The 11,398-nt window shown below is 43.0% G+C and overlaps 1 protein-coding gene across 1 annotated transcript in view; it reads right to left on the minus strand.

The window, feature by feature from the left end:
• The window catches only part of dclre1a (DNA cross-link repair 1A (PSO2 homolog, S. cerevisiae)), a 12,631-nt gene extending 1,424 nt beyond the window's left edge, over positions 1–11,207 (minus strand). The window contains exons 1-8 of the mRNA XM_008277571.1: positions 10,539–11,207; positions 7,826–9,217; positions 7,542–7,675; positions 5,493–5,611; positions 4,738–4,881; positions 4,445–4,590; positions 3,555–3,709; positions 1,595–1,736 (exon numbers count right to left, since the gene is read on the minus strand). Coding sequence (XP_008275793.1) covers positions 1,595–1,736; positions 3,555–3,709; positions 4,445–4,590; positions 4,738–4,881; positions 5,493–5,611; positions 7,542–7,675; positions 7,826–9,217; positions 10,539–10,947 — 2,641 coding nt within the window. The 5' untranslated portion in view covers positions 10,948–11,207. The remainder of the gene's footprint in view (positions 1–1,594; positions 1,737–3,554; positions 3,710–4,444; positions 4,591–4,737; positions 4,882–5,492; positions 5,612–7,541; positions 7,676–7,825; positions 9,218–10,538) is intronic.
• Positions 11,208–11,398: the final 191 nt, after the last annotated feature.

The following is an 11,398-nucleotide window of genomic DNA, read 5'->3' on the forward strand; positions in this document are numbered from 1 at the left end:
ATATGTCGTACCATTTTTGTGTAATCAACAACGTAACTTTTGGTTTTCTTATTGTATAATTTTTGACTTCTCTCTACCTCTGGCCACAGTTGTGCTGCTGCCACAGAGGTGCAGGACTTCATATTGCAGTGAAAATGAGCTCCGCAGTGAGTGAATATGTGACCAAAAATGTTCAGACTGCTTGAGGGTTCAGAGGATTAAAAGTTTGTCAAAAAAATAAATAAAAAATTCAAAAGCAGCCAAGCTGAAACAATTCATAAGCCTGCAGATAACCCACATTTTGTTTTTCCTCACAGAGTTTCTGCAAGTGTAGGTTGTAATTAATCATCTCAGTTTGGTATTTATTGTGGAGACATGTCCTGTAGGGAAAAAGAGGCCAGCAGTGCTTTAGAAATGGACCAGGGGGACTTTCCTGCCATGTTTTTTTCCCAATTAACTCATTTGCTTTGATATTTTTATTCCTAATTTCTCCATTATGAACTAGCGATGCACAGAGGAGGTTTGGTTTGAGGTGAAAAACTTGACATGGACCCAGATGTTTAAAATGATGGGCGAGTCAGTCAGACAAGCAACAGGGCAAAGTCTGACAAGAGGCACCAGATGCTCGATGAAGAGAGCACCGGGCTCCGAGTGTTCCCCTCTGAGGGGAGACGAGGCAAATTTTAAAATGCTGAAACATGTCTGTTTCAAAGAGGAAATAAAAAGAACTGCTGCAGAAAGCTGCTGCGTCTCACTAAACCTCTCCACGAGTTTGGTGTGTTCCGCAGCTTTAAACAGATCTACGTGAAACTAAGTCTACACAAGTATACAGTCGGTCCTCCCACATGCAGAGAACAATGGCGGTGGTAGCATATGGCTGGGAAGAGCATAGAGGAGGAGATAAACACAAGGCACGGAGTGAGGGAGCACAAATTGGCTTCCGCCTGAGTGACACACAAACTGCTGAGGAGGAAGAAATTATATGCGAGTGTGCATCGCAAAAGCCTCTCGCTGGTGATTGTAGGTTACAAGCCAGATGGCTGATGCTGTTGATGGATCTATTCAGAACATGAAAAAAGGGGGGGAGGAGGGGGGGTTACAGGAAGGAAAACCGGCTAAATCTGCAATTGTGAATCAAGTCATGACCCGTTTCGGTGCTAGAGGTTTAGCGCTAGACTCGTGTCCAGCAGTGCTGAACAGTAGCGAATCGAGATACAAGACCCGGCATTCACCCGATTATTTATTCCAGCATCAATGAGCCGACGTAACCTGAAAGCGAGCCACGGTCTTTTGTGTATCCTCGCACTGCTTTGCTGATTCGCCCTTCTCTTGTGCTCCGTTTGCCAAAGGAAGGCGAAACTCGACGAGAGCAACGTTCGCAGTTTTGGCAAGAAAAACGCTGCTTTTGTGAGAAAGTCTGAGCGGGAGGCGGGTTAACAACATAATTTAGCTTTATTAGGTTCTGTTTTCGGTCAGTTTGAATACTTTAAACCTTGCAGAAAACTTTTTAACTTTTTTAAGACTTTTTTTAACAGCTGTAAGTGTTATTGTTGCAGCTCTAGTTCGTCGTGAAACTCCAACGCTAAAACCCATCGGGGAAATGATTTGTGCTCACCGTAGATGGAGACGTTGCCGCTGACTTGAGGCTGAATGTCCTCCACAGATTCCACCTGCTGGCTGAAGGTCCATCCTGTGGGCTTGAAGGCCACCAGCTGATCATACTGCTGTGAAAAGCGTGCCAGGTGATCCTGCAGCTTCTGCACAAAGGATGAGGTTAAACAAGGAGAAATGGGGAATTAAAATTTCATATTTTGACCTTAAAAAGAAAAAAAAAAAAAGGCGGAAATAAGAGAGTTCCACGCTGGGTCAAGAACACAAGTGGTGGTAGAATAAAAATGAGAAAATACAAAATGAGGTGCTCTTCAAGGATACAGCCAGAGGTCAGAGATGAAAAAAAAACATAATGGCTGTCCCACTTCTTATTAATGGAGGTCTTAGTATTGGGTGCCAGTTCACAAAATATCACAGACACACTGATGTCCACATAAAACCCTTCATTCATTCAGTACGGGCTCATCCATGTATTAATGAAGGACCTTTATATTTAAAGTCAGACTGCTTCTGACACTTTAAGGACTTCCGTTAATAAGAAAGTGGGACAATCAGGATTTTTTTTCATCTCTGGGAGCTGAGAGAAGAGATTTTTGAAAATGTTGACTAGATCCATTTATCTCCAACTGTTTAGGACGCAAACTAAACCACACCTCAGGTTCCTTGTTTGCTTTGTACAGTCATGACTCGATAATCCGACACTAAATGTAAAACCTTCTTTTATGTCGGATAGCAAGGCTGTCAGATTGTGAAGACGGAGGTCGAGATACAAGGAGGGCTTGATGCTGGAAGGGTAGTTTGTTGTTAATCGTTGTTATAATAACTAGTAGGGCTGGTCCGAATAGCATTTTCTGGTCTCTGGATATTCAGGCCCAATTAATGATGAATATCAGAATATTCGGCGTGGTCGGGGGACACTTCCACCCTGGGGGAGCACTCCGACGAAGTGGAAGTGTCTGGAACACACAGGCAGTACTTGGCTGCCGATGCTAGTTTAGTTAGCGCTCACACTTCTGTTTCCACCATCGGTAAACCCTGAGCACGCTCGCTGCGTGTGACGTCGTCGTGTCCTCTTCTGCGCATGCGAGACACTTTTGGGTCATATGAAGTTCACTCAGCAGATCACATATAAGTCGCATTTAATTGAAAATGTGAACAAACTCGCAAAAAAATCTGATTTCACAAAAAAATCCTCATTGAGCATTAAGTCCTGCAGTCTGAACGTAGCCAATCTGTGGGATTGTTCAGTCAGATAATATGCCGTGATCATTATTCGTGACATAAAATGTCATGTCGGGGTCAGAATCCAAGGCTGTCGGTATGTTAAGGCTGTTTTTAATGGGTTCCAAGGTTTCCAGATTGTTAAGGTCAGATTATCGAGTCACGACTGTATTTCTTAATCTTCCAAACATGGAAAGCAGGACATTATTTCTCATCCACCTCTTACTGCGAACAGAATTTTCAACATTAATATTGTATTTCAGTGTTACAGCAGCTCATCTAGTCTCTGCTGACAGGTCACATATGAAAACCTAAACTGCTGCACCCACTTCCTCCAGTTCAACCCTTCTGAGCCTGCTGATGCATGAATTATACCAACTGCAGCATTTATCTGTGGCTGTACAGATGGCAAATTTAAATGCCTCGGTTCTTCTAGAAGACACTCCCCCCCTTACCCATTATAATTAGCATTTCTCAATTACTTTAAATCCTTTTCAACAATAAAAATTCATCTCACTCTGTATCCAACTACATGGACTCACAGGCGGTGAATAAACAAACAGTCTGAAGAGTGCAGGTCTAATGGGATGGAGGTGCTTTAATCTCTAATCACTGATGTTTTCGAAACATGCACCTAAAATAGGAAGTATGGAGGGAACTTGGGAAAATTGTAAGGAATCTCTCTCTCTCTTTTTTTTTTTTAGAAGAGCTTATTTAATGGAAAACAGAAGCGCTGCACCTACATGGAACGAGAGCTGCATCATGGGCAGCACGTGGACCTGGGCTGCCTTCCAGTCGGTGGTGATAAGTTCTCTGACTTGCTCCGACTCCAGACAGCACATCGTGTTGTATTTGTCTCTAGAGAGGCATACTTTAGAGCCCAGGACCTCTGCCAGGGCTGCGAAGGAAACAGAACAAGGTCTATGTGAGGATTACAGAGAAGCGGCAGCGTAGTACGTCGCTGGAAAACAAATTGTACAGGCTACAAACGCATTGATAAAGAAGCAGTTAAAAGCAGAGATTACCTGAACATACTGCATCAATGTGAGCATCTAAGTGTACAAACGCTCTCGTGAAACAACCTGCAGTCGCCCGAATTAGCTGTCTTTTTCATTTTTTACAGAATAAATGCATCCTGTTGTTTTTCTCTCAATACAACACTGGGTTCTGAGTGCTTCACTTTACCGAACCATTATTCACGTGTGTCATCAGAGGACGGTTTGCCTCCACATGAGGACAAGGCGTACCAAGTGGGTCTTTTTTTCCCTCTCACAAACAGACTAATGTATACAACCTCCACGCCGCTCCACTCCTGTTTCAATACAGACCTAATATAAGATGACCTTTCAGTGGGAGGAAAGGTCATCCAGTGATGTAAGGCGACAGAAAAATCCACTTATCTCACGATTGGGTTTAGAAACGGCTTCGGTTTTTCCGTTGGCAGTAATGTCTTACTCCAAGTCATCACAATAACATCGCTCTACCAGAATTAAATAATGCATTACAGCGTCCTAATTGTCAGAAACACCGACTCTATACCCATATATATCTTCAGTATAAAAGCTCACTGTGACTGAAACGGGTACCTGAAGGTGGAGAAAAGTTTATTTAATCCTCTTCCAAAAATACATACCTAAAAACACTTTCTCCTTCCCCACAGAGTAGGATCCACACACCACGAGTGTTCGCGGGTTGAGCGTCACCAACTCGAAGGCTGTGCTGGCTGCATAGTTGATGACCTCTTGCTGTCTGGGGAAGGTGTACTCAGGGCTGCAGTAGCTAGACGGATAAAAAAGGCAACACTGAAAATTCAGGAAGCCTCATTGCTTGAGTACATTAAGGACATAAAGCTGTATGTTTAGCCAACACAGATTCTTGGTTTTTGAGAACCACAACTCAGAAATGACGACACTGAGAGGTACTTACGTGGTGTCCAGGTAGATCGTTTGCACCCTACGGCCGAGTAGCTCAGGGTAGGTCTCCATCGAGGGGTCAGCTCTGAAGTCTCCGGTGTGGAGGACTGTCTGTCCGTCGGGTAAGAAGAACAGCAGCATGGCAGCTCCTGGACAACTGAAAGGACAAGACAGGGACAGTAGGTGAAGGTGAAGACACAGCAGAGAAAGAAAAGCTCCAGTTGAACCATAACTGAGGACGCTGATGATCGGATGTTTTACTCAAATACAGGAAAAATGATTAGAAAAAAAAAAAAAAAAAAGTAGAAACATTTAAGATATTGTAATTAGAGTTATTGAATATGTACTTGGCCTTTACAACTAAATGTTCAGCGTTGAAATAAAAAAACTTTCAATACCAGCTAAGTGACTTTCTCTAAAATCGTCAGCATCCCTGAGGGGAAACAATAATGGGTTGTAAGCTTGGGGCCATCTGAATTTGAAATGTAAATTTTATGATAATGTTATTAGAACAATGACAGTAAAATCTTCATTCTCTGCTCATTTATGGATCAGTTGTACATAAATGCATATTCTTATGGTCTGGCTATCTGCGGTACATCGAGTCCCTCTTCTGTGTCCTCTTGACCAGCTGTTTACAAGCAATCAAACAGCTAATTCTGATCAACACGCTATCAGCGGCCAGTCCAGCGTTCTCACAATGAAGCGTGTGAACATGCGTGACTAATGCTGAGCAGCTGATCCAACATGACGTCACAGGTGACTCACTGGTTGGCGTCCAGGAGGATGACCCTGACTCCCTCCACGGTGACCTCGGTGTTCATGGGGAGGATGTGGACGTACTGCTCTGCCACCTTCAGTTTGCTCTTCACCAGGTTCCCTGTGATCTGATCAGGAGAAGCAGCCGTCAGCCAACAGAAACCTTGTTGGTCTACTTATATATAGATATCGAAGCAAGAAAAAACTAAATGCTGGTCACGATGGTGCATCACGTTGCTGTACGTAACATAATTAACACACCACAGTTTTGAAATCTTTTTTTAAATTCGACCTTGAGATTTCCTCGGGTGTTTCTGATCAAACTTTTCTGGGCTGTGACCCATCTAGCACCCATGCTGATTTTCTGTGACCTACCAAGTAAACAAAACCCCAGTGGAGTCCAAATAAGTCCATGCAAATCTGTTTTTAGTTTTAATCCCCCCAGAAAACACACTCCACTGTGATGAATCTGACCCAGAAAAACGTACAAATCCCGTGTCTTTCGTACAAATTGTCTTTTCTGTTTGTAATCATAAGATAAATAGAAAAAGCAGAATACCTAAAGTGGCATAATGTAAACCAATTCTGTCCATTTGCACTTAAAAGAAAAAAATGTAAATTAAAAATGTATACCTCAATACATTTATTTAATTGCTTTTACACACCTTAAATCGGTGCAGCAGAAAGATAAAGACCACCTGAGACGTAGAGAAACTACATTTTCTGCACATCAAGCGTTTTTTTCCCGCACAACTGTATCAAAAAGCTCACTGACTTCTTCAAATTTTAATTGACTCGGGGGTCCTGTGGCAAATTTGCATTCATAGCTGCCAACTGCGAGCTAATTTTTCATTACTCTGAGTCAATGGAGTGAGAAATGGATCAGGTAGCTCCTCTATGGATTCTGTGGCAGAGGGCAGTCGGGAAGCTTTTTCAGGTGGAGCTTTTTGTTGTATCGCTTTCAAATAAGTGAATCTCTTCCATGGTGCTGGAGGATGAACAGACCTTTGGACAGAAATTGCTATTTGTTTATTACAAGACTGCGGGCTGGTAAAAACTGACAAAGTTCCAGTCTTTTGTGAATTAGCAAATTTTCGGGTTTGTGTGTGATACAGTTTCAGCAGTGGAGTCAAATAAAAAAAAAAATCCACTAACAGCCATATAGTTAAGCCAAAAATGCCACTGTCTTGTGCACATAGATTTATAAAAAAGCAACATAATAAAGTAACTGATTGCTAATTCAAAATACAGTGGGGTAACTTAGCACATGGCTACCTGATGCACAGCCAAAAACAAACAAAACACATCTGATGAACACAATCAAACAACACAGAAGTCATTCGTGTTTTACAGCAGCTAATAATATCATGCACTGACTACTGCAACTCCTTCCTGGCAGGCCTCCCCGCATCCACGGTCAAACCTCTGCAGATGATCCAGAACGCAGCAGCACGTCTGGTTTTCCAACCAGCCAAAAACAGCAAATCTCACCCTGCTGTTCATATCGCTTCACCCTCTTCCAGTTGCTGCCCGCATCAAATTCAAAACCCTGACACTTGCTTACAAAACCACAACGAGAACAGCTCCTACCTGAACGCTCTCATTCAGATCTACACTCCCTCCCGATCACTACGCTCGACCAACAAAAAGCGCCGGATCCAACCACTGCAACAGGGCCCGAGGTCGATAGCTAGACTCCTCTGTGGTTCTGCGCAGGTGGAACGAGTTACCAAACTCTATTCAATCTGCTGACTCCCTCTCAGTCTTTAAGAAAAGACTAAAGACCAAGCTCTTCACTGAACACCTTTGCACTTGACAGCCCGAAAACAAACAAACAAAAAAAATTTTTTTTTTTTAATGTAAAAAAAAATCCTATTACCTCCCACACAGCCTGCTATTGGCATCTATCACACTTTAATTTGTTCTATAGCACTTATCTAGATTGTTTTCTCCTCACTAGATCCTTGCTTGTGTTGCATCTGCTCTTAGATGTACGTTGCGTTGGATAAAAGCGTCTGCCACATGAAATTGCAGAATTATGGCTAAAACTTGACTTACTCTGTTACAGTAGATTGGAACCGTTGAGTTCTTGGTCAAGCCCCCATAGTGGTCTGAGTGGAAATGTGTCAGGAAGTAGGCGGTGATGCCCTCGATCGCTCCGTACCGGAAGGCGTCAACGGTAAACTTTGTGCCTGAGGAAAATTGTACATATGTCTCAGTTTGCAAAACAAAGATCGATTTAGATTCAACTATATTGTCACTGCACCAAGACAACTAAAAGAACTCTAGCATGTAACCAGAAGCAGCAGTACAAAAGTGTAAATATATATTAACCCACTAACCTGGAATTTTCTTATAAAACGGACAGCGCGGTAACTCAGTTTCTCCATCAGCACTCCCTCTGTTCCACCTCCTCCTCTTCCATCCTCTGGTCCCACCTCTCCCTGCTCCTCCTTGACCGTCCGCTAAATTGCTGCTATTACCATTTTCTGCAGCCTGTGGTGCATCTGCGGTTGTGTCGGCCCTACTTTTTCTCTGCCTCCTTTGTCTTCCCCGTCCTGAGTTCTCACCAGCTGTTGCAACAGAAGTACCGTTGAGGCAACTTGGTCCACTTTCAGCCACTTCCTCCTTCTTCTTGAGCGGTTTGAGGCCGAAAAACACCCCGATGTCCGTCTGCTTGAGACCGGAGGCCTGACCCGCCTTGCTGTGGCCCCTCTGAGGCGGCATGGTTTGAGATCTTGGAATAACGGAGGTTTGTGATGAAGTGGGTTGAGGAGAAGCTGTGTGCTCTGTTCGAACACTGCTGTTGTTTAAGTTTTGGAAATGTAGGTTATCCGAGCTTAGGAGAGTCTCCCTGAGGCGCTCTAAAACAATACTCTGCGGCGACTGAAGGCTAGTCTTGCTGATTTCATTAGATTGACTGTGAGCTGCTTTCGCTCCGGAGGAATCAACTCTGCTTTCAGCGACTGTGGAGGCAGCTAACTGATTAGCGGGTGCTAATGAGGAAATTGAACCCAGCTGGGAGTTTGAAGAGGACGGATCATTTACGGGCTTATTATCGGATTCCAAGTTATTATCTATAAATTCAGCGAGGAGCTCATCGTCACTTGAGAAGCTGTCACTGAACAGTGTCATTGAGTCTTCATTCTCATTTTCTAATGCATCATTATTAAAAAGAGCTTTTCTACAGTCATTATTATTGACTTCAGTTTCTGCAGGCAACTCCGAAATAGGAGAGTAGGATATTGCATCATCGTTGTCAGGGGAAGGTTCACTTTTGGTGATGCTTACATTGTCTTCCTTGGCAGGAGTGGATGAAAGCTCTTTCTTACTTTCTTGAGAAGAGGAGACTGACTTTTGGCCTTTAGTTGAGGACAGCCAGCCTTTCTTTTTCTTAAAATCCTCTGGGCCAGGAGAGCGCAGTAACAGAAGGCCATTTGCTAATTTCGACTGAGGTGTTCCAGTGTGAATATCGTGAGGGGAAACGCTGTGGCTGGAGGAGGCAGAGAGACTGAGAGCGCTGTCCTGTGAAGTCTCCAAAGTACAGCTGTCCACCTCGTAGTTTATCAGTCCTGGGAGACGACTGAGGCAGGAGTCCCCGCTGCTCCCCGCCTGCTGGGACGCGCTGAGGAGGGCTGTGTCGCCGTTCGCTCGACTGTGGGCCAAGAGTGTGTGGTTGAACTTCTTGTAATGGTTTGGAATGGTGGAGGAGCAGTGAAGGCCATGTGGACACTCTGTAGGAACAGATAGAACAAAAACACAACATTCAGGCTTGTCAGAGCAAAGTACAAGCTTATGATAAATAAAAAGTCTTTCATATACAGATATTCAAAGACTTTGAGGCTCTTTTTTTCATTTTTTTTATTAGTTTCATTTCTCAAAAAGCCAAAAACACGAGATGGACTATCTTATCTACTGTCTGTAATATCCATCCATCCATATATCATCTATACACCGCTTAATCCTCACTGGGGTCGTGGGGGGCTGGAGTCTATCCCAGCTGACTGAAGGCAGGTTCACCTGGACAGGTAACCAGTCTATCACAGGGCAACACTTAGAGACAGACAACCATGCACACCATACTCACATTCACACCTACGGACAATTTAGAATCACCAATTAACCTCAACATGTTTTTGGAAACTGGAGAACCCGGAGAAGAATGGGAGGAGGACATGTGGGAAAGGGCCATGAGCGGGATTCGAACTCATGACCTCCACATCGGGACTGTAGCCCTGTACATGAGACACCAGCTCAACCAGGTGAGCTATAGCGGTGCACACACTTTTTAACCCTCACACCCTGAACCCTGAAATTACACAACCTCTTGGAGCTGCCAGATTGCATGAACGCTACCATCCACCCTGAATGTTACGAGCCCGGCATAATGAAACACGCCATCAAGCTGCGTTATAGGAATTTAGAGCTTGGCTCTTCTTACAGAATAAAAGTCAGGATGTCTCAGGCTCTGCTGCGTTGACTACTAGTCTATTTCAAAACTGCCTCTAATGAGCAAATAAAACTAAAATATGAAATCACACATGATACTGCTGTCACTGGTTCTTATAATTATTCTGTTTCTGTTAAGCACTTTGTAACTATATAAATAGAGCTTATTATTATCAATAATATTCCAACCTATGTATCAAAAATATTTTAAAGAACATCTTACACTATATGAAATCTGTAGATCATGTTTTATGTCTTTATATGTATAAAATGATACCAGTCTTCATCATGTCGTGCATTGAAAGTGATATAGCTGAATATAGTAGGTGTGTGGGAGACGAAGACTGCATGGATCCTGCACAGGAAATTATTTTTATTCTCATTTCACAGGGTTAGGGAGTTCACAGCTGATGCTCATCTTCAACTCTTTACTCTAGTTGGGCTTTTATACACAGTACAATCAAAACATGTACCTTCTGCTCTCATAAAACTACAATATACATCCAGATGTGGAAGTACAATGAAATTTTCACAACAGAATAAATTAACTGTGATGCATTACAAGTAACTTTTAAAGGAAGGATTCATATTTATGAATGTCTGTACCTTCACACGTGTCCCTGGCAGTGTCGAGACATTCAGCAACATGCCACCGTTGAGTCTGCACCAGCAGAATGAAGAATGGCATCTGACAGATGGGACAGAAGTCTCCAGAGGATGGACCCTCATCTGCGTTGTCACTTTGGCTTGTCTCCTCAGCGGGACATGATGTTGAGGTTAAATTATGTACCTCCGAGCAACCGTAGTCGTGTGTATGATCAACTGAGGTACAATCTCCACTTTCAGCTGCTTTGATTTTCTTGTCAGGTGACTTGACTGGGATCTTTTTGGATGTTTTCCTGACGGTGCATCTTCTTTTAGTCACAGTTGCATTCGGCGATCCACGTCTCCTCTTTTTCTTCTCAAGAGGTTTATACTCCCAGATGTCACTTTCACTGTCGTCTTTCTGTGACATTTGGAGCAAAACAAACGTGCCCGACGTTACCCAACAAGTCGGTTAGCAGTCTTGGTATTACACAAGGACTGGTGTTTGCTAACATCCCGCGGTAACCAGTTACAGTAAACTAACGACTATCGGGAGATTCCTTAATTTTCTATAGGTAAACGTTGCTGCAAAACCGTTTGTAATTAATAAGTAATTACAATATTGAGTAAAATTTCTTCTCCACTTACAGTCTGGTCCCGCACAAACATGTCAGTGCTTACCGCCAGTGCTACAATGAATGGAGTAAAAACAACAAGAGAAACGTAGCAGCACTTTCTATACATGTAGCCACCCTGATTAATTTATTTCTTCTCGTTAAAGGCTAGAAAAATTACAAAACCTTTTAACTTTTATTGTAGTAGCTGAAAGAATTTTTTTAAAATCTGAAAAAAAGGTTTTATCGAATAATATTTTTTTGCTC

Source organism: Stegastes partitus, unplaced genomic scaffold (genome assembly GCF_000690725.1).
Source record: "Stegastes partitus isolate 25-593 unplaced genomic scaffold, Stegastes_partitus-1.0.2 Scaffold101, whole genome shotgun sequence".
NCBI lineage: Eukaryota > Metazoa > Chordata > Actinopteri > Pomacentridae > Stegastes > Stegastes partitus.